The sequence below is a fragment of the Mus caroli genome, unplaced genomic scaffold (assembly GCF_978045245.1).
Source record: "Mus caroli unplaced genomic scaffold, Mus_caroli_1 scaffold_14, whole genome shotgun sequence".
NCBI classification, from domain to species: Eukaryota; Metazoa; Chordata; class Mammalia; order Rodentia; family Muridae; genus Mus; species Mus caroli.
The window spans coordinates 108,541,779-108,565,092 of record NW_028227269.1 but is presented as its reverse complement, the minus strand read 5'-3'; the positions used below and the strand labels follow the sequence as shown (position 1 = coordinate 108,565,092).

Sequence of the window (23,314 nt, the reverse complement as noted above, 5' to 3'; positions counted from 1 at the left end):
TACCTGCAATACAAATTTCTGATCAATATATTTCTTTGCTATATTGGGTTGGAAATCTGGAGACTCTAAAAATCTTAAGAAAAATTCATAAACAAGCTAGGAAGAAGAAAAAAAAAACAGAGAGTCAAGTTACATGGCACTTCATCAGGCTCACACACACCTCTCTAACTCATTCTTTATCTGCTGAAAACACTGGACTTAAGAAAAACCACACATGCATTCAAAATTAACGCTGAATTGTGTGGCTTAGCATAATTACAACTGCAGTTGGAATTCTTTTATTTAGTGAGAACCACAGACTATTTCTTAAATGGCACACAGTGCTTTTCATGGCTTAGCTGCTACCCCTGGGACCATGACCAGACTTGAGGGTGGAGCCTGCAGTCGGCCGTCTACATGGATCATGGAGTTCTAAGTGGACACGAAGTTTCGGATTGCCTGAGAGAGGAACACCAAAACACAGCCACCGAGCCACAACCACTGTGGTTTCCTTTGTAAATAAACAGCCCAGTGGGCTGGATAGTAGGATGGTCTATCCCGGGCTGTGTTTGTTTGTTTGTTTTTGTTTGTTTGTTTTTGTTTGTTTGGAATTTAGGGCCTTGCGGGTGGGGCATCTGGCTCCTTCCCAGGCTTCTCACTTTGCTTCTCCTTCTGCTTCCTCCCTCACCAAGGACATGCAGAAATGCAGACATGCAGAAATGCTTTGCTCCTGCTAGCCTCTTAACAGTGGCCGTGCATCGTCCAGGTTATCAGCAAGGAGCCTAGGACCCAAGCACCGAGAGCCAGGAGCACGCCTGGGAAACGCTCTAAACCTGTGCTGGGCAGTCTTATATCAACTTGATACCCACTGCAGTCATCTAAGAGGAGAGAGCCTTGATTGAGAACGCTGTGAGCAAGCCTGTAGAACATTTTCTTAATTGCTGATTGATGAGGAAGGGCCAGCCCATCATGGTGGGGCCACCTCAGGGCTGGAGGGCTTGGTTCGATGAGAAAGCAGGCTGACTAAATCATGGAAGCAAGCCAGTAAGCAGCACCCTCTATGGCCTCTGCATCACCTCCTGACACCGGGTTCCTGCTCTGTTTTGAGTTCTGGTCCTGACTTCCTTTGATAATGAACAGTGGTGTGGAAGTGTAAGCCAAATAAGCCCTCTCCTCCCCAACCTGCTTTGGGTCATGGAGTTTCATCACAGCAACAGAGAAATTGCCATCATCACTGAGGGCCCACAAATCAGTCTACTTCTCCGGTTTGTGTAATGGGTCCATAAAATCAGCCTATCGATCACTCACAAAATTATTTAATCAATCTTTTCCTACTTCTCCCACTTCTCCCTTCTTTCCCCCTCTCTCCTCTACTAAAACTTTTCAGACCAGAGACTCCTTGAGAAGATCAGAAGCCCCTGGCTATCAGCTAGCGGCCCTGGGCCCTCTCACACAGCACACACCATCACACTCCATCCTATCCGAGCTGGTGTCAAGTCCAGTACCTGCAGATGAGGCCAGGCTGCTTCTAACGTTGGTTCATCCTCTTCTGGGTCGAATTCTGCTCCCGTGGGATTGGAGGAAGGTGGCAAGGTTCGGAACATGTTAACTGCAAACTAAAACCCACATATTCCACGATCACAACCAGGACCCTCGAGTATTACCAAGAACAATCCAAGAAACACTGAATAATCCCAGTGACAGATGTTTCCCACTCTAAGTTGGTGGTTGTTGCTGTTTTTCTACTTTTCTTAAAATTCAAAAGCTGTGTTGTACTTCCAAAGGAGACAGGATCAAACTTGTGGCTTGAAACAGACCTTTCCTGGCAGGGGACCATCCAACTGACTGCTACAGGCACTCTGACCCTCAACTGTCAAACTGTCAACGACAGCTGACCCCAGTAGCTGCTTAGAGGTTAGCGCTGACTTATGGACTGTTACATCTATTGAGTGGGGAAGGGAAAAGTGAGAAGAGGACAAGATGATAAAGGCCACAGAAGACTAAAGAAGCAAGACTGAGAAAACAGCTCAGCGCTGGCCTCTTAACAACCACGGGAACACAAGGCAGGCGAGCGACTGCTCAGGCAGCCGGAGATCGCTTCAGAAACAGGACGGCTTGCGAACACAGGGAGACTTCACAGCGCACAGTCGGGCTGTGTATCCAGGGGTCGGTTGAGCAGAGCACTTGGTCTGACTGGACCTGCACAAAACACTTTGACTGGCCAGTGATGGAAACATCAAAGCTTCTAAGGCATTAATTTAGGGTTGTTGGTTTTTTTTTTTAATTTTGTTTTATTATTTTTTTTATTGTTTACATGTGACCTATTATGACAACTATAAACCCACCAAATGCCAGTTCCAGCTTATAGGTAATCAAAAAGTCCTTGTCTGCTGGGCCTGGTGGTGTACGCCTTTAATCCCAGCACTCGGGAGGCAGAGGCAGGCGGATTTCTGAGTTTGAGGCCAGCTTGGTCTACAAAGTGAGTTCCAGGACAGCCAAGGCTACACAGAGAAACCCTGTCTCGAAAAACCAAAAAAAAAAAAAAAAAAAAAAAAAGAAAAACAGTCCTTGTGCCACATTGTTAAAAGCACAAACCCAAATATCAGACATAAATGCGAAGGGCAGCTCCAGGACAACCTCTCGGGACGCTGCTGAGCCTTGCAGTTGAGCCTAGGAGGCAAATGAGCATCTGGTACTTCCCTGGGTCTCCTCCTCCTCCTCTTCCTCCTCCTTGTCCTTCTTAAAGATTTATTTTCATTGTCTGTGTCTGAATAGTTCGCCTGCATGTCTGTGTACTGCATGTATGACTGGTGCCCGTGGAAGCATGAAGAGACTGCTAGATGCCCTAGAGCTGAGGTTATGGATGGCTTCAAGCCATTAGGTGGGCGCTGGGAACTGAACCCACGCCCTCTGCAAGAACAGCCTTCTCAGAGTCGGAATTATAGTAACGAGTCTTTCCTCTTTACTGTCACTACTACCTAGCTTGCAATCCGGGCATTTCTTGTGATGTCACCAGCATCAAAGCTAGGAGCAGCTGTGCAGCTGCTATGAAGAACGACATGAAGGCAGAGACAGAAGAGGAGGCGTGCAAGGGAGAAAAGGATGGCCAGAGATCCAGAAACAATGTATGCCTCGGGAGGAAGGAAGGCCTAGGCGCCACGCCTGAGTGCCCACATAGAGTATGAGTGTCAACTCCTGGCCTCTGGGGACAGGAGCCCTCTGGGATCCAGAAAATGTGCATGGGGCCCTGTGGGGCCTCCCAAACAATGGATGGGAAGCCACGGAGAGCAGCGGGTGCACAGGACATTTCTCAGTAGATGGGGGATCAGGGCAGAGGGCTTCCTGAGGGAACACACCTTCGAAGCTCAAGGATGAGCTCAGTCACACACAGCCTGTGTGGACCATCAGTGCCTTCCAGGGAAGCCCTACAGTGGCAGAACTGACCCTGTCATCTGCAGAGACGCCCTGGGCTTCCTGTACCTTCCCAGGCTGTGACTGTATTGGGAGATGAAAGTTAGAATAGAACTGAGTCCTCTGTCTGATCTGCCTGTCTCCTCAGATGGAGAAGAGCTAAGGGGCCTTAAAGAAAATAGGAGATGGCTCTTTGCTCTCTGACAGGCATAAGTTGCAGGCTCAGGCGGGCACCATCGCAGAAGCAGAGTAGGATATGTGGAGACCCAGGAGGGTCAGCATCTGTAGAGGAGGTTGGGGATTCAGAGGAAGATCTTAAGAGATGCTGAACACTGCCCCGCAGGCATGGACACACCACACAGGAAGGACCAACACACTGGAAGCGGCGGCTACAGACATCGATGAGAAAATAAGCAACGGTTCCCTGGCTCAGAGAGAGAGAGAGGGTAAGCCCTTCCCAGGTTATCCCCAGGAAGAGGAGATGAGAGGAGGCCCTCAGATTAGAGCTCCAAGCTAGGTGTGATTCTACAACCAAAGATGATGCGAGCTGTGCAACCCACCCCAGGAGTATTTAAGGAGCAGAACTATGATGTTGCGGACCATGAAGAAAGGCAACCCAGGAGTTCCCGTGTAAGGAAACCTGACACCTGGAGCTCCCAGACACTCTGTTAGTGAATCACAATCCCATCCCACCCCCCCCCGGCCCCCCAGGAAAGGTTGATGGGAGCGAGTGCTCCGCGCGCGGGGGAGGGACAGAGGCCAACATACAGTCTGATACCCCAAACTTTACTTGGGTTTCTAATCGGGTGCCATGTTTAAATATAAAAACTTCAGGAGCCAAATTTGTAGAAGGACACGGGTGAGGAAAGTAATGGCACTCAGTGACCTCCATGCTCCTGGGACCTGTGGTGCTGGAGCAATGGGACCAAGGCCGGATGAAGGGCCGGAAGCCTGAGGTACCGCGCAGCCTGCCAGCCTGTCATAATCTTGTAAATGGATGCATATATTCAGAGAATAATGGAGATACAGACACAAAGCAGGAGCGGGTCGCATGTGGGAGGGCAGCACGACACTGTGACCTTTTCTCATCTAGAGTTAAGACAGGAATGGGCATTCTGCCAGGGCCTCAATGCGCCGTCTCTGAAAAGGGCAAACCCTCTCTTCACACCAGGCTGCTCTGAGGGACACAGAGAACATCTGCAAAGCCTTCTAGCACGTGCCATTGCTCACCATGTCCCAAATGTCTTTCCTGGAGACAGTAGGAGCGGGCTCACAAGTGCGCATGTGTTTGTGTCTGATCCACAAGGCTCCACCTGTGCCACGCACGATGGGGACAGACTGTAATACCAGAAAGAACCGACACTCTCACTTTCACTACGACAGCCCTGGGGATCTTTCTCAAAGGGTCTTATTCTCTGTTTTAAATATAAGCCAAGCTGGGTGGCGCACGCCTTTAGTCCCAACACTTGGGAGGCAGAGGCAGGTGGATTTCTGAGTTCGAGGCCAGCCTGGTCTACAGAGTGAGTTCCAGGACAGCCAGGGCTATACAGAGAAACCCTGTCTCGAAAAACCAAAAATAAATAAATAAATAAAAGCCAAAGCAGCCTGAAAAACAACTTAAAAAGAAAACTCTTACAGTCCAGCAGCCCTGCCCAGCCTCTCTGTACCTGTATCAGCCATCACCAATGGCTGGGTTCATGAACACTTACTTAGCTGTGATGTAAAGGGATGCTGTCAAATAGAACAATGATTCTCATTCCAGAGACACTGGGAGAGTATTCATTTCTCAGCCCTTTGGTTTGTTCTGACCCACTGCTCCCTCACTTCCGGTTCCCGCAGTCTTAGCGAGTATGATGTCTATCTGGGAGGCCAAGGGCCAAAGGATGGCTATCTCCAAACACTTCCTTCCACAGACAGCACTGGGGTACCAGGTTCTAAGAGTCAGAGTGCGAAGAGATACCATTTCTGAGAAGTCTGTCAAGTCACCATTTGTTTGTATGTTGTATACTTGTAAAGCAGGGGCCCAGACCTATCAGCAAAGGTGGGCCCCAAGACACAAAAGCCAAAATAAAAAACCAAGGGCAGCAACATCAACAACGAGAGGCTGTATGGATGGAACTACGCCATGAACATAGACTTGAAGACATATGGCGCTGAGAGCTAGTCATCTGGCTAGGCAGCCTTCAGAGAAAGCACAGAAAGGGATAAAAGGCTCTATGGACAGCTGCAGCAGCGGGACAGAACCTTCTTCACCAAGGCCATCTCCCACAGGGAACCCACAGAGAAATTTTCAAATTGAATTGATCTGTTTGTTGTGTGCCAGCAGGTGTCACCTGACTGGCTGGTCTGGGAGCTCCAGGAAATAGCTACCTTTCCAGCAAGGGCATCCCAAATGCATGCTGCTGTGTTGGGCTTTTTCATAGAGGATAGATGGCAGGCACTTTACCAAAGAGCTACTTCCCCAGCCCTGCATGCAGTCTCACACATATGGTGAGACAAATCTTGGGATAAACTTGGTGGACTTATTTAGCCAGCCCTCTAGTAGACACTCAGAAACTTGCACAGAGCAGGTCCTCTGGAAAAGTGCACGTTGGTCGCCTTACTAACTGAACTAAGTACAAAAAACCTGCCAAAGGCAGTTCAACCTTTGCCTCTCAGCTGTAACGCAATGCAGTTCTCACTGCTGCCCTTACTCTCAGCTCCTGCACGGTGCTTCTCTGGAGTGCTCACCTCAAGTGCACCTGTATGGTGGGGACATGCTAGGCTTTCACTCCCCAATCCCGGGCCCTGCAACATTCACTCAGTAGCTCTCCAGGGGAGCAAGGCAGAGCCAGAACTGCTTTCAAACAAGGCCATTTCCCGCCAAATAGATGCCGGCACATTGTCAGAGACCATCCCGTGAGAAAGTGATCCCTTCTCAAATCTCTTTAACAAATCAAATGGCCTTGTGCTAAGAGCTGGTTGCCACCCCCCTTCCTCCTTATTCCCTTCCTAATACCTAAGGCTGTAAAGTTGAATAAAAGTCCCCTCTTCCTTATCTCTTCCTGAGTTCCCATGACATCCAAGGACATGAGTTACGCCTGAGCCCAGCCTGACACCCAAGGCTGTCAAGGAGGATCTATGTTCCAGAGATAAGATGCAGAGTGCCCGCCGTTTGGCGCCTGACTTTGGCCCCCATGTCAGCAGATGCCCACTTCTTTGTTCTTTGTATAATTCTCCCTCGACCCCTCCCATTTTCTCCGCGATGTATGCTTTAAAAGGAAGGCACCTCAGCATAATAAAGGAGACCTTGATAGGTACAATTCTACTTGGTCTCCGCCTCTCTTTCTTTTCCTCCCATTTCCTTCCAGGTTCTCGGTCCCCCTCGCACCCATGAATAACTGAATCCCGCGGGACGGGATAAGTGGCGCCCTACGTGAGGGCGAGGTCCGGATCGTAATTCCTAATCAGTGGAGGTTCCAGAGAAGTTCGTCGCGACCCCAACAATTCAGAAGCAGTGAAGGACCCTTTCCGCTGCTCACGGAAGAGCGAGAAGTCCTTGGTGAGTGAGTCATCTCCACTTCAGGTAATGGGAAACAAGCTATCTAAAGAGGCAGCCTTCATCAAAGGCTTAAAGGTAGCTCTCAGAGAAAGAGGAGTACGAGTAAAAAAGAAAAATTAGATTAGACTTTTTATTTTCATAGACCAGGTATGTCCATGGTTTATTATAGATGAAGCAGAGATACATTGTAAAAAATGGTGAAAGGTAGGTAGAGACTTAAATGATAAACTAGCTAATGAGGGTCCCGATGCGGTCCCTACAACTGTCTTTTCTTATTGAAGTGTAACTATCAAAGCAACCACTGTGCCTCCTCTCCCTTCTCTGGATGTATTCCCAGAAGAAGGAGATAAGGAAGTAGACTCTAAACATGAGAGAGAGAAAATAAGTTTTAGAAAAGCAGTTATCCCCTGTTTGAGACCTTTTAGCAAAAAAGAGAAAAAAATGAAAATAAGCTATTTCAGAGCTCTCCTGGAAACAGAAGGAAAACGGGAGACGTCCTGCTTCCTCTCTATCTCCTATGGAGATATTCTTAGCTCTGATTAAGATATCTGTGTCCCTTTGAGACACCAAGTTCTATTCCCTGTCTGTCTATTGTCTGTTTTTGGTGCACCAAATTGTCCATATATTTGTCAATTCATGTTTGTTTTTGTTTTGTTGTTTGAATGATTGTTGTTCTGTGTTTCATGTTAAAAAATATAAATGGTTAAAACTTTATCTGCTGGCTGTACATACTTTAATTTAGTTTAACTTGTTTAAAAAGCAGTCTCAATTTGCATAGCACAAACTGATAAGTTAGCTGCACTGTGGCTAAGAGCCAAGTACAGCTAAAAAAGCCCTGCTAAGGGCCAATTACAAGCTCTTAAAGAGGCAGGCAGCCTTTTGCTTGTAACAAAAAGTTAGCTTAAAATTTATAACTCAGGGTTGAAGTCATTCTAAACAGTACTAACCCAGAAAAACAGGTCTTTAAAGATACTTCAAAATAGGGAAAATCTTTGGGCCAGGACTCTGACAGAGTGTTCAGATTGAGAAAATGTTTGCGTTTAGGTTGATGCTGAGCTCAAAGGAGAGCAGCCTCAGCGCGGCTTGTGTGGCACTTCTTAGAGCCTTTTACAGACCTAGCCAGATGTTGTTCTAAATAAAGTTTAAATTCAACGTTTATAAAAGGTCAATCAAGCTGTGGAATTTATCAAGACATTACGATTTGACTTGCCTACTTTATATAAAGTTATAGTGTAGAGTTTGCTTATATATATAAGTGTCTTTTCCTTGTTCCAAACAGCCATTAATTTAGTTATTACAGAATATTGATGTTTGATCTATTACATACCATCATATTAAGTAAAATTAATAGTCATTATCTTAAAATAAGTTAAACAATGTTTTTATGCATGCTCCTATATCTTCTATAAATTCATGCATGCATGCATCCCATTTACTGTGTTTAAAAAATAGCCTTTATATGAGAGAAAAGTATATGTGAATTAAATCACATACATATCCTATTTCAGCACAGATAATTAAATTGTGTGCTAAAGATGGTGTTTAAAAATGTTGAACAATCAAACTTTAAGTTGTATATTAATAGTCATATTATATCCCAGAGCTTGCAATTGCTTATGCGACTTATAAGAAAAAAAACTGTTCCTTTAAGAAGACTGTTTTTAGACAGTTAAGAAATTGTCTTGGGTTGCCTAGAAAAGCCCCCCAAGATTTGCTTTTATGTTGTAAAGGTTTACATAAAGCTTTAACTGTTAAAGATTACAGATAGCTCCTAAAAAAATACAAACTCAAGATCCTTATAATTATTTGGGTTTTAGACTTACTGATCAAGCTGCTTTTCTCTAGAAGATAGTTATTCTCAAAGCAAACTTAAGGAGTTTCTCTTATTTCTGACTATTAAATAAATAAATTATACACATGTGACTATAATAACTTTTCAAAAATTCTAGTTACAATCTCTCTTCAAGAGAAACAATTAAAAGTTTAATTAGTCACTGTCCATGTTATATTAAAACCAACTATAACAGTCCAGTATTTAAGTGGTTTTGTCAACAATTTTATAATTCTCAAAGACAAGGTATTATATAACTTTAAAAACTCTATCTTCTTTAAACAAAAAGGGGAGAAATTATACCCCCATACACATTATTTATACCCCCATACACATTATTTAAATCATACTTTTATTTTTAAGAATTTTAAAATTCAGATGTCTAAGAACTTAATAAATGCCTCATAGTATCTTAAAACTAGACATAATCATGTCTAGGTGAGATGATAAGGATACACTCATTGACACATGGCATAAGCCTGAACAGAAGGTTATTATGGGGAAAAGAGGGCGGTGTTTCTGTTTTATCCACAGAATACTGCAGAAACATGCTAGCTTCTAGAATGATTCCTGTGACAGACTGACCTGTGAGTTCATGAGTGCCCTGGCAGTGATGACAAAAAAGCTGTGTTAAGTGCACAAAAAAAGAGGAATCAGAGAGAGCAGCCACTTACAAACAAGATGAAGAAACTTCCTATCTTCGCCATGGGCTACAGCAAGGAGAGCCAACCTGGTGTCAATTTGAGGACAACTATAAATGAAGACTTGTGAGGCAAAGAGACTGCTACAGTGTATTTAACAAGATTTCATCAGAGACACTGTTTTTGGCCATTCAGGCCAACTCCCCTATAGCTGTGAAAGCTTTTGTACCTTACATATATGCTATATTGTTAGATAATTTTAAGAGTTAAGATCACCAATCTTGACAAGTCTTTTCATATTCATTGTAATTGTTGTCAATTAACTAATTATGTAGATCCTAATTTAGATAAGAAATTTGCTGTTATGATTTTGTTAAAGAGACTTACATATGTTTTGCTGCCTGTTAGAATTAGGATATGATCCTTAGTTTAAAAATCTGGGAATGCAAACTTAAAAAAGGTCAAATGAGCAATTTTAAGATTTACTGCTTTAATTGCAATTTTAACTTCAATATCTACCACAGCTTTAGATCAACAGCTGCATACTGATCATTTTGTTAATGATATGCATAAGAATATTAGCAACTTATTGTAGATAAAACATTAGAGGCAAAGGTTAATGTCTTAAAAGTAGTGGTCTCAACAATAAGACAAGATATAACAAATATTAAGGTTACAAAGACAAAAATTTCAGATATTAGAAGAGTGTTGTTTTTACTCTGACAAGACCGGCTTAGTTCAAGATAGTATAGATAAAGTTAGAGCTAGTTTAGAAGAGAGAAAACGCAGCAGAGAGAAACAAGAATATTGGTATAAAAATTGGTTTTCTACTTCTCCCTGGGTCACTACCTTGCTTCCCACACTTTTGGGACCTTTCTTGGGTATTCTGCTGCTTTTGTCTTTTGGCCCCTGGGCCTTTAAAAATTAACCAGTTTTGTTAAGTCGCAGATTGAAGCTGCTCTAAGTAAGCCGGTTGGTTGCAGTCCACTACCATCAGCTGGATATCCAGGACTCAGACGAAGAAGATCCTCCTCCCACCGAGACAGAAACTGCGACTCGTCTCCAATTTTCCACCCTTGCTGCTAATGCAGAGTCCCCTTGGTTCCTTAAGTTTTGGAGACAATAAGGACGAAGAAGGGTGACCTCCAGCTCCTATTATAGCTTAAGAGCCACAAATTGTGGCGTTACAATTGACATAATTCTTGTAGAGGCCTTACTGAGTCTGAGGTTGATAATTCTCCTATGAGAACTGCACAAAATTCAGAATTGTGCATGCTGGTTCGTTAAAAATGCGAATCTGGTATGGGCCCAGCATGGGTGCAAACTAAGTATTGCAGGGGAAGGTCCATATAGACCATTTCTGAGTTCCCTGAGAGACAAACCCGGTTTGGAAAGAGGTTGGTATCTGATTTCAGTTACAATTAATAAATTTTCTAAGGCTCTGCCTCGCCTCCCCAAAAGATACCAAGAGCCACAAGTGTGGGTCTGTGACAGCACCCACGGGAGGAATCGGGTCAATGTCCCCCCAGCCATGGTAATGCCCGCTCATCTAAAGATAAAGAGATTATTTGATCACCTCAGTTAAGTGTGGCCTTATTAAATTTAATTCAGAAGGGGGAGATGTCAGAGACCATCCCGTGAGAAAGTGATCCCTTCTCAAATCTCTTTAACAAATCAAATGGCCTTGTGCTAAGAGCTGGTTGCCACCCCCCTTCCTCCTTATTCCCTTCCTAATACCTAAGGCTGTAAAGTTGAATAAAAGTCCCCTCTTCCTTATCTCTTCCTGAGTTCCCATGACATCCAAGGACATGAGTTACGCCTGAGCCCAGCCTGACACCCAAGGCTGTCAAGGAGGATCTATGTTCCAGAGATAAGATGCAGAGTGCCCGCCGTTTGGCGCCTGACTTCGGCCCCCATGTCAGCAGATGCCCACTTCTTTGTTCTTTGTATAATTCTCCCTCGACCCCTCCCATTTTCTCCGCGATGTATGCTTTAAAAGGAAGGCACCTCAGCATAATAAAGGAGACCTTGATAGGTACAATTCTACTTGGTCTCCGCCTCTCTTTCTTTTCCTCCCATTTCCTTCCAGGTTCTCGGTCCCCCTCGCACCCACGAATAACTGAATCCCGCGGGACGGGATAGCACATGGCATTTAAAAACCCATACTTAAAATCCTTACATTTGAATAGCTTTTCATTTTTACAACCTGTTCAAATATGGATGAATGTCTCTCTCACTTTTTTTTTTCCTGTTTTTTTTCTAGTCAGGGTTTCTCTGTGTAGCCCTGGCTGTCCTGGAACTCACTCTGTAGACCAGGCTGGCCTCAAACTCAGAAATCCGCTTGCCTCTGCCTCCCAAGTGCTGGGATTAAAGGTGTGCGCCACCACTGCCCAGCGCACGGATTATCTGAAATGCTTGCTACCAGAATTGTTTGCATTAGTATGTATGTGTGTGTGTGTGTATATACATACATACATATACACACATACTATATACATATACATGTATATACATACATACATACATACATACACACACACACATATATGTGAGTTATTTTGGGGATGGGATTCACGTTTAATTTGTTCCTTAAACATATAACCTGGAGGTAAGTTAAAAACAAATTTTCCCCATTAAATGCATACAACTTTTTTCAGTGGGTCTCGGTCAACTGTAAACATTTCCATTGTGGTATTATGTTGGTGCTCAAAAATTCAGTTTGGATTTTCAGATTAGAAGTATTTATTCTGTGTGTTCTAGTATTTAAAATAAGATTTCATTTTATGTGTATAAAGAGGTACCTGGGTGTGTGTATTGCACACAGTGTGCCCTTGCCTGTGGAGGCCAGAGGAGGACACTGGTTCTCCTAGAGCTGTAGTCACAGATGGTTGTGAGGCTCCTGGTGTTGGGTATTGACTCTGGGTCCTCTGTAAGAGCAGTGAGGGCTCTTAACAATCACTCCAGATGCCCAACTTACATGTTCTAACATAATGGTTGAAAATATCAGGGAAATAAAAATTTATAATCTTTATAGGATATTAAATAAAGGGGATGTAGTTGCAATTCTTTTAACAACTGTTCTAACAATTCATAGTATTTTATAGCTATTGTACAACTAAGTGTGTGACACTATCTTACTTCTGATAATGATGAAATGGGACAGCCATTTTACTGTGTGAATTTATTTAACATTTTTAAGAGTAAAGAAACCATGACAAGTGATAGCTCATAAGTCAGTTCAATTAGTATCTGCGTAGAAATAACAGTGTCCAACAGTGGGAGGGCTGGAGCTGAGCTCAGCTGGCAGCCTGCTTGCTTGGCAGGCATGAAGGCACGGGCTCCTCCCCAGCACATCGTAAAACAGAGCACAGGCTTGTAACCTAGCACGTGGAAGGTGGAGGCCGCAGCGTCATAAATTCAGGGCCATTCCTGGCTACGCAGCCAGCATGGGCTGTAAGAGACGCTGCTTCAAACAAAACAGAACAGAAAACCAAACCACACCAAGTGTTTGCTGAGTATGTAGCAGCTTGGCAGGGGACTCCTCTGTCAGGCACAGGCCCCAGATTAATTCCCAGTACTGTAAGAAAGCAAAGTAGAACAAAGGTGGAACAAGAAACGAATCCTGAGTTATTTCCCATGGCCAATGGTTTTAAGTACATTCTGGATGCTGAATCCCAAAATGTTTGATGCCAACCAATTTTAACATGAAGCTGTAAGTGCGGTCTAGTGAGCAGTTACACCTGGATTCTAAGATCAGTTTTTTTTTTTTTTTTTTAACACATTTGCTCTGTCTAGCAGCAGATGGATATTTTTATTGGCATAAAATGTGAGGGAGTGAGGAAGCCTTCAGAATATCCCATCAATACGCCCTACCTCCCACACAATGTAAGGAAGTGAGAAAGGCCACGGAACCATCACTTATGTGACTGCCTTTAATCCTACTACCCTGTGCCCATGGCTGGCTCAGCTGGGGCCATAGTGTCACAGGGATGGGCTTATTCTACTGTCCTAAAGACCAAACACACTAGGTAAAAATACATGGCACTACATCCTTCTGATCCCAGGAGATGGAAGAGAATGGATGAAGGGAGCCTGTAATGACACTCCTAGGCTGTAGAGCCCAGCAGGAGGGGCAATGTGAACTTGCAAGGCTGAGTCAGCCCCACAGAGGAGGGCTTTCTGAAACTGGAAAGGTCCTGTCGTTGATTAGCACAACATCATGTAGCTATTTGATGTGAGAAAACTACCAGGGGGCATGAAAACACACACAAGGATTAGTGAGGATCCAGTACAGTTGGCACTTTACCTGTAGGTTTCATGTCCCTGGATTCAGTCAATCAAGTCTCAAAAATATTTGGCATAGCCGGGCGTGGTTTAATCCCACACCTTTAATCCCAGCACTTGGGAGGCAGAGGCAGGCAGATTTCTGAGTTCCAGGCCAGCCTGGTCTACAAAGTGAGTTCCAGGACAGCCAGGGCTATACAGAGACCCCTGTCTGGAAAAACCAAAATAAATAAATAAATAAAAATAAAAAAAAATGGCAATAAAATGCTGCATCTCTGCTGAACATAGAGGCTTCTCTTTTTAAGTCATGGTCTTCTAAACAATAGAGTGCATTATATAGCACCTATAGTGTTCTAGGTAATGAGTCATCATACAGCCCCTGAGTTGTTCTAGGTAATGAGTCATCACATAGCCCCTGAGGTGTTCTAGGTAATGAGTCATCACACAGCACCTGCAGTGTTCTAGGTAATGAGTCATCACACAGCACCTGCAGTGTTCTAGGTAATGAGTCATCACACAGCACCTGCAGTGTTCTAGGTAATGAGTCATCACACAGCACCTGCAGTGTTCTAGGTAATGAGTCATCACACAGCACCTGCAGTGTTCTAGGTAATGAGTCATTACACAGCCCCTGCAGTGTTCTAGGTGTAGTCTCTAGAGATGACTTAAAGCAGGAGAAAACAGAGTGGACAGGAAGATGTGCTTCTGCAGACATGATACCCCTCATATAAAGGTCTTGAGCATCCCCTGATATATGAATCCCCCTGGACACTGAAAGATAACTGTATTGGGGAGGCTGGGGAGAGTGGCTACTTTATCAAGCAGGCCAGGAAAACGCCCAACCACTGGTGCCTTGGATTCAGCGCCATCTGGACCTTGGATTGGCAATGGAGGAGTTGTTAGCTCTAGGCTAGCATAGCTCAGGTCCTGCTTAATGGTTAAAACAAGAACCAAAAGGATCAAACTATCTCCATATTTCTTAATTGCATCTCCAAGTATGCCTCAAAAATATTAAAAGGAAAAAACTAAATATACAGGACCCAACAGGACAAATCCACAGTTTCACACAGGTGAAGACCAGATAGGTGGAAACCAGGGAAATGCAATGTACACTGACAGAATAGGCCATTCACCTTGAACTAACCTGCCTGAGGTGGGTATCAGCAGACAAAAAGTGAGGCACAGACACAGAAGCTATAAACAAAAGATATAAATCCAATTACCAGGGGTGATGCCCAAAGGGTGAGACATGAACTACGGGGTGGACCTGACAGATGAGAGACCGGGGAGCCTGAAGACAGCAGGGGAGGAGCCAGGCAGGAACCGAGGAACAGCAGAGAGCAAAGAGACAGCACCCGAGAGCCTGGGAGGAAACAGGCAGGAAATCGAGGAACAGCAGAGCAACGAAACAGCAGAGCAATGAGACAGCACCCGCAAGCCCGGGCAGCCCCAGATCCCATGACACTGGGATCCAATATCCAGTAATCAGAGAACAGAGTCCCAGAGACCAATGGCAGAACACAGTGGAATACAGAAACAGACTCACTAATATAGTCAATTGATGTACAACTACTGTGCAAAGCTGTTCTATGGAGGTTGGCAGCCTCTTCAATGATAGGCAGCTAAAAGAGCCTGCAGACAAACGAGCCACAGACCTAAATCAGAATGTAAACCTGTAACAAAAACACAAGGAAAATCTTTCTGGGTTCTTTAGCCATGGCTCCACAGTATTAGCAATTACAGAAATGAGTCAGAGCTGGCTTCATCTAAATGAAGGACAGAGTTCTTGGGTGCTAGCGTGCTGGCCCGAAACCCATTGCAGTGTGCACAAAGTTCATGCGCATCTGAGTCTAAAGCTCATCTACAAACACAACGGCTTGTGGCCAACGCCAGAAGCCACCCAACGGCATCAACTGGGGGAGGGATAAGCGGGCTGGGTGCTTGTACAATGAACAGCACAGGGAGCAGTTTGCGGGACCACTGACTCACCCAACAAGATCAATCGCCAACGCTTGCTTAGCAACAGAGACCGGCCTCCAACAGTCACACCGGCGGGACAAGCCCACTTCCCAGACGTTCTGGCAAAGACGCAGCTATAGAGAAGGATTAGTGACTGGCAGACAGTGGGAGAATAACTCTCTCTGGACCAGAGGCTCCTCCAAAGTTCCTGGCTCACCTCCACTCTGGTTCTTTGCATCTCTTTGATCTGCTCCACGAAACACTGAGCAACTATGCTGGCTTGAGACTTGCTACGCAGAGCAGCCCAGCCTCAAACTTGCTGCCATCTCCTTGTTTGTGCCGCCTGAGTACAGGGACTGCAAGGTTTTACCTAACAACTATGGGGCTTAACCATCCAAGCTCTCCTGAGATACACTGGACAAGCGAGCTCTGCACATCTGACACACTGGCCACACTCCTCAGCCCACCTGTGACATCACCTACGACCCGAACTCACCCATCCTTCCCAAGGCTTCTCAGCAGATTTCTCAAAAGAAAACAAAGAACTAGAATGAATGAGTTGGTGGGGATGAGCACACCTGAAGCAGTGAGAGGGTATCGTGAGGGAAGAGCTGTTTTCTTTTTAAATTTGTTTCAATTGTTATAAAAATAACCGTGTATTTCTTTTACTGTTTAAAACCATCAAACAGGGGCCATTTTCAAAATTGTAAGAGCAGAGCTCTTTATTTTTTAAGTTAATATAAGTGTTATGGTTTTATTTAAAATCATATTTTCCAAAGCAGGGGTGGGGTGGGGTAGGGTGAGGAACTGTGTGAGGATATTGTAAGAAAACCCTCTGAAAGCAGTTTGCAATTCAAGACACCAGAACTTTGAGGAATTTCCATTTCTGAAGCCACCTAATTGGTGGTATTTTGTAATGGTAGACCAAAAAAGGCTAACACAGCAAACATAGAATAGGCTTGTTATTTTTAAATGAATTAAGAATTTCAACATTGTCTCAGTGTTCTCTTCTTATTTTCGTTTTTTAGTTTTTCAAGACAGGGTTTCTCTGTGTAACAGCCCCGACTATCCTGGAACTCACTCTGTAAACCAGGCTGGCCTAGAACTCAGAGAGATCTTCCTGTTGGCATTATAGGTGTGTACTCCACTGACCAGCCTCAGTGTTTATTTCTAATTACTGGGTTTGGGCTTCATTTTATGCCATAGTATTTACATATTATGTAAGTTAGCTTGCTACTATTTTATGGTAAAAGACTCAAATGCCCCTGAGTGAGAAGCGGTACTGAAGTGGAAACCTAAGGGTTCTTTGCAAAGTCAGTTGTGTTGGATTGTGTTTTGCTGGGACAAACACATGAAGGAACAATTTGCTGAAGCAGACACGGGTGAAAGGATGTTCTACTAAAGCAAGCACGTGAAAGGATGTGTGATAAAAGATTCTTTGCTAACAGCACACATGTGTCGGTCCACCTTACATTGCACCATTGTAATGGTGAGCTCCGCCTGTCAGGACTCCATAGAGAGAAATGAACCAAAAATCTTCTGGTGTTGTGCTGCAGACTCTTGCCGCGTCAGCGGACTTGGGCCAATTGGTAGAGTGATGTCAGTAAGTCTAGTCCCCGCCTATTTGTAACACCACTTCAGTCAGAGAATCTATGTTATGCTCCAGGTAGGAAATTGATCTTTCTAGGCACTGGATATTTTCATCTATGTCTGCTTCTAAACTGTTATGATTCTTTTTCTGTAATGCCAGTGCAGCTATTCCAGTGCTGGCTCTGGCTAGTCCTGCCCCTAGAATCAATGCTAAGATCAAAGAGATAGGTTCTCGTTTTTGTTGCATTAAGCCTCTCTCAGTTTGTCCTACCAAAGTTTTCAGCACTGTTCCTCTGAACAGTAGGTTATACGGGGCACTAATTGAACCAAGATGTAGAACCCATCTGGGGTAGAAGAATTAAGAACTGCCCCATTCACACAAGGGGTCAGTCCTGTTAAGCAGGCCCACCACGCCTGTTCTGGGGGGGGGGGGAATAACTCATTTGAGTGGACTATGGGATAGTCTGATCACAGAGGTGTTGATGCAACAAGGGGACCTTTCCCAGGCAGATACCCTGTTCTGCTATCATTTGGAGGGTTTAAGCCAGACCTTCCTGATTATTATTCCTAATTATATGATTATTCATCTACATGCATAATCCCTTTTAGAAATATTGCATTATGCTATTAACCCAATACCTTTATAAAAGGTGGGTCTGACATATAATATAACCGCAGGTGGTAAGTTCAGGTTTGGAAGCATTTAATATCTGGAAGGTATTTACCATCATTGACCAGAGGGAATTGGCTGATTCTGGTTGTTTAAGAGAGCTCTGGAACTAAGGGTCCCTGAGATTGGGTAACGTAGTTTTTGTTCTGGAAGATGTTGGGACCAGTACTGGTTTAGGGGGTGCTAGAATTTGGTTTGGGCCTATTGCCATTGGTGACTTGTCTGTGGTTGGCCTCATTAGGAGTTAGACTGTAAAAAGTGACCCAGGATTGTAACCCTCCATGATGCTGAGCCAGAGACCCCAAGACTTCCTGGCTTCCCATCCCTTGGCTTGTTTTCCCTTGTCAGTGGAAAGAACCTCTTTTGACACCGTTTATCCTCTATTTCCCGTGACTGTTTCACATCCCCAGGCAGCACAGTAGAACTGTTCGGGATCCCCATATTTGATAGTTCTGTTTGTCCTGGATATATGGGAAAAGTTTCCCATCAGCACTCAGGGCGTGAGTCTTGAGGAGTCTGTAGGGTGTTGGGCCATGAGTTGTCAGCCAGATAGCATAAATCAAAAATCAAGTCTGAGCGCCAGGATACTCCAGTTGGCCCTTTTGTACAAGCCAAATGGGCATGATAACCAGTCTCAGAATTTTCAGTCGCCCAAGTTAAATCAAAAGGCTGGTGTGGGTTAGGGGTTGCAGTACATACAGTTAGCAGGGACATGTCAATTTTAACTTGAGAGGACTGGTGTCCCTTTGAAACTTCCTCTCCACTGAGGCTGGGGTCGGGTAGTCTTCTTTAGTGGAGAAGGACATCAGGTCTGGTGTGTGTGCAGTGCACCCAGGCAGTAATTCCATTCATTTAGTGGAGAAGGACATCAGGTCTGGTGTGTGTGCAGTGCACCCAGGCAGTAAGTCCATTCATTTAGTGGAGAAGGGACATCAGGTCTGGTGTGTGTGCAGTGCACCCAGGCAGTAAGTCCATTCATTTAGTGGAGAAGGACATCAGGTCTGGCGTGTGTGCAGTGCACCCAGGCAGTAAGTCCATTCATTTTGATGGCAGTTGGCAAGGTCAAGAGGATGATGCAAAGTCCTTTGCATCTGGTTCAAGCACGCCTTGGTGAAATCTCCTCACCAGATTACGCTCAGTCTCCCGGTCAAAACTTGAGGTTCTGGAAGCAGGCCTGCTTCATAAAGGGCACATAATTTGGGCCAAACATGTTTATGCGACCATTTGGTAGCTCTGACCTAACATTAAATCATCATCCTCCAGTTCTGCAATAGCTGATGCCTGCAGGCTGGGTCCAATGGGGGCTGGGATAACCCCAAGGGGGTTGGGTTCATCTGGTAAGGAGAATTCCTTACTTGATATAGGGCAAAGGGAAGGAGCATCATCCAGTCCCCACCACTCTCCGGCTAATTTAGTTAAGGTCACTTTTCAATGTTCTATTCATTCTTTCTACCTGCCCTGAACTTTGGGTAGGCTGATGAGTAAAGAGAACAGTGTCTAAGAGGTCAATAAGGTCATTAGGGGTCTCAGAAAATGGGACACTTTTCGTCCTCCAATTATAGAAGTTGGCAGCATCAAAGGGCCTGCAGTGGTGACGTTGATTTCCATGTTGGTCTGCTGGCCCCATTGCCTGTAGAGACAGAGCAGTGGAGTCTGCTTCCAGCCCTCTAGAGTCAGAGGACACAGTGCACCTACTTCTCGTGCCCTGTGCAGATCCCCCCATCCAAAGCTGATGCCACTGGGGCAGGTGACAGGGTTGGAGCTAACTCCAATTGTTCCCCATCACCCTGTGGCACAGGCAAAGGGGATCCATAAGGACCGGGGCAGAAACAAGTCTTTGGGGTACTGTCCTGTAAAACCAGGTAGGAAGGAGCTGTTGGTCTAGGAGGTTCTTGCTCATTGGTCACCAGGGTTGGAACTGTTCAGTCTGCAGCCCAATTCCCAACAATGGTTCAGTAGTAGCTGGGAATGGAAGTCCAAGGATCTAGCAGTTACTCAGTCCCACAAGGCAAGCAGGTGAAGGAGAGCCGAGCAGAGCTCTTTAAAGGATGCAGATAATCTCAGCACGTCACTGTTATTCATAGTCTTTAACCCAGGTTATTGTAACGCTGGTAAAGCAAAGAACTACAGAGGGCCACGTGACTTAACCCTCACTCGAAGCAGGGCTGTAAAGTGTATGGAAATCGCTAGCGACTATCCTCTCCTCCTCAATTCTAAACACCCTTTCCTTTCCCACTGCACGCTCACAACACCCCAACAATGCCCTTTCCTCACTGAGGCAGCGACAAGTGTCCAAAATCAACCATCCCAGGGTCCATGAGATGCCTGTCCTGGGATGTGGGCGGGAGAACACTGCAGGTTTGTTCCAGTATATCCTGAGGAAAACCTGAAAACCAGTATGTAATCAAGTATGCAACAGTGACTAGATTAAATGGGTAAGTGGTAAAATAATGGGGCGAACTCAATTTCCTGGAAACCAACAGGAGTCCTACATGGGCAGCGCTATCACAGTGTTACACAGAGTGCTTGATTTTAGTCTAGTTTTGTTTTTAATCTTTGGAGTTTGGATGATAATAAATGTGGTACATAATCATTGCAAAAGTATTTGAGAATTACCAAAACACTGGGCAAGGAGGAATTGCCAAGGTCACACTATGCAAAGGCAGGGATAGCTAAACGCTGGGCCTGTCTTCCTCTAGATTTATTTTTAGAACCTACGACTTTAGTAACCAACAACTCAGCCTCTGTTAGATGAGTGACACTTCACTGTTTCACGACTCACTTTCTGTCTGCTATTTTGATTGTATTCTTATGAATTTACTTCTATGCCACAGATAGAAAACAGCACTTCATACCATGTGTTTTTAATATCCCAGTCACCTAATCTAACCAACTCTCCATGAAATACTCTTGCAGTTTAATGTCCTACTGCAAAAAGCAACACTCACAGTAAACCAAGTCCCTAAAGCCACAAAAAACACCTGAGTTCAAGGAATCAAAGACTGGGAATGAAAATTAGAAACAAGGAGCTTGAGGGTTGGCTCAGTGGTTAAGAGCACTTGTTCTTACAAAGGACCCAGGTTCAACTCCCAGCACCCACATGGAAGCTCAAGAGAATAAAGAGTCTAAGAGAATAGCTTCATACTGAGCATGGGATATGGGGCAGAGAGAAAAGTTGTCCCTGAGAGTCTGTGGATCAAGTCTGGGCTATCCTCAGATGTCCAACACTCTCCTTTGAGCACACAGTACAATAGTGACTTGGGCATCTGCACCTAGAACTGGACTTGCCATCTTTCTTGAAGTCAGAATCCTGGGCAGTGGCTTCTCTCTCTGCACATCTCAAATCAAATCAAACCACATCTTGTTCCTACCCTAACACCACCCACACCTGCCCATTTCTCTCAGCTGTCCCAGCTACGTAGCTTACTCCTACCCTAACACCACCCACACCTGCCCATTTCTCTCAGCTGTCCCAGCTAAGTAGCTTACTCCACTACTTCTCTGACATGCTGGGGCATGTCTGTCAGCCAGCCTGTCCCACGGCTCTTCCTACATGTTCTCAGCAGGCAGCCAGAGTGAAGGGGCAGTGTGCACTCTCGCACACGCCATTAGGTTTCCAGGGTCAGGACTCTAGCCACACTCCACCCAACCTAAGTCTTTTTGCTCCTGGGGTCCTGGAGCACGGCCCCTGCCGGGCACCACCCTGCTCCACTCTCTGACTCTGGGTGGATCAGCTCATCCTCCTGACAGTAACAGTGGTCAGGCTGCCTGTGCAGCTCTCAGCTCTGATTGCTACCTACTACTGTCTGGTCTTGTCCCTCAGACGCGTCCAGACAATCTCTGGGAGGGCTGAGACCATATTAGCATTTTCAGTGGCAGCGCCCTAAGGCAGCAGGGTGCTGCGGGAGTTCAGAAGGGGTGCAGTGTGTTTCCTGACTCGGTGAGTACACTGAGCTGTGACAGTAACAGTGACACTGACACTGAGCTGTGCTGGTTAGTGATCCAGCACAGGGGTCTGGGTAACCCCAGAGCTCCACGTGCTGCCAAGGGCTCCTGAGCCAGCCAATCTAGCCAAACAGTGCCCTAGCCAGACCTCTTTCTGCCCACAAGGCCTCCCTTCCTGTGTCCAAGGCTTTGGAGAAAGCAGCGTCCCATGAATTCAGCAATTCAGGACCTCAACTTTCCTCTTAGGGAATTTACTCTCAGAAGGGCTCTGCTCCATTTTTACATAAATTAAGAAATTTAGGGTGGGAATGGTTAAAATGGCAGTGCTTCTAACTGCTTTTCCAACTCCTTCAGTCTTTGGGCAGCAGACCTGACTGTGACAGCAGAAGCAATGCTGCAGGCCCAGACCTCCAGCCACCACGTTTATGCAGGAGCCACAGTGACAAATGCTGGGGCTGTCTCTTCACCTTGTCTTCCCACAGGAGCAGCAGTGCACTTGGCACACTGGCTGATCTCAAACTTCTCTCCTCTTTTCTATAAAAAGGAATCGCGACAGGTCCATGCTTACCAATAACCCTGAGCTCAGTGAATTCAGCCATGGCCCTGTGACCCAGGCCTGAGCCCAGAAAGGAAGACACAGTCTCTGCTAACCCTGTGACAGGTACACCTGCCAGCAACCTAGGTGGCAGTGAACACCAAGTGTGTCAGGGCATCCCTGGGGAACCGGGAAACCTGCTGTGGAGAGCTCTTGGCATCCCCAGGGAACCAGAGACCCTGGGGCTGCTTCAAGGAAATTCGTAAGAAGATCTGACATTGGGCTAAGACAAGGAAGTAAGCTAAAAAAAAAAATACAGTTGAGGAACATACTCCTTGTATCTTGATCATCTTGATAAGTCCCCAAATACAGTGACCATGGGACCTTTGTTTATGCCTTGTTTGTCCTTGACCAAGAACTGACCTTATTCTTTGCATGTAGTTAGAATGGTATAAAAGCAGGCTGGGAAAAATAAACTTGCTTCAGTACTTGCTGGAGTCACGTTATAATGTTGTTGAATTGTCTTTTCTCTCTTTAATCCTCACTCCCTCGCTTGAGACCTTGCTGACTGACTGAGCTGGGTTGGTCAGGGGGTGCCCTCAACGTTGAGGCTCGAATACGAGGGGCTCAGTGAAGGACATGGCAGAAGAGGAAGCCCACACAAAGGAAAATATAGAAAATCTGGGCCAGCAGTGAGTAAAGTCTGAAATGGGACAGGGCACTAGTAAAATGCTTTTTGCACATATGCTTAGAGGCACGCTAAGGCCACGAAGAGTTCAGCAGGCAGCTTGCTTCCTCTCTGGCTCCCACTGGGGAGTGCCTAGTCCTGGATCTGGGTCCCTTTGGTGGGATATCCGGTTCTCTTCCCTCTCTGTCTATTGTTTGTCCTCGGCCTGTCAGTCTGTCCATGTCTTTCAGTTTATGTCTG

At 45.3% G+C, this 23,314-nt stretch overlaps 1 protein-coding gene across 10 annotated transcripts in view; it reads right to left on the bottom strand.

Moving 5' to 3' along the window:
* Positions 1 to 23,314, bottom strand: part of Ppp2r5c (protein phosphatase 2 regulatory subunit B'gamma) — a 148,809-nt gene that overhangs the window by 37,733 nt on the left and 87,762 nt on the right. For all 10 annotated transcript variants that reach the window (XM_021179517.3, XM_021179519.3, XM_021179518.3 and 7 more), the window contains 2 exons: positions 1,485 to 1,595; positions 4 to 96 (listed from right to left, as the gene is read on the bottom strand). In XM_021179517.3, coding sequence (XP_021035176.1) covers positions 4 to 96; positions 1,485 to 1,595 — 204 coding nt within the window. The remainder of the gene's footprint in view (positions 1 to 3; positions 97 to 1,484; positions 1,596 to 23,314) is intronic.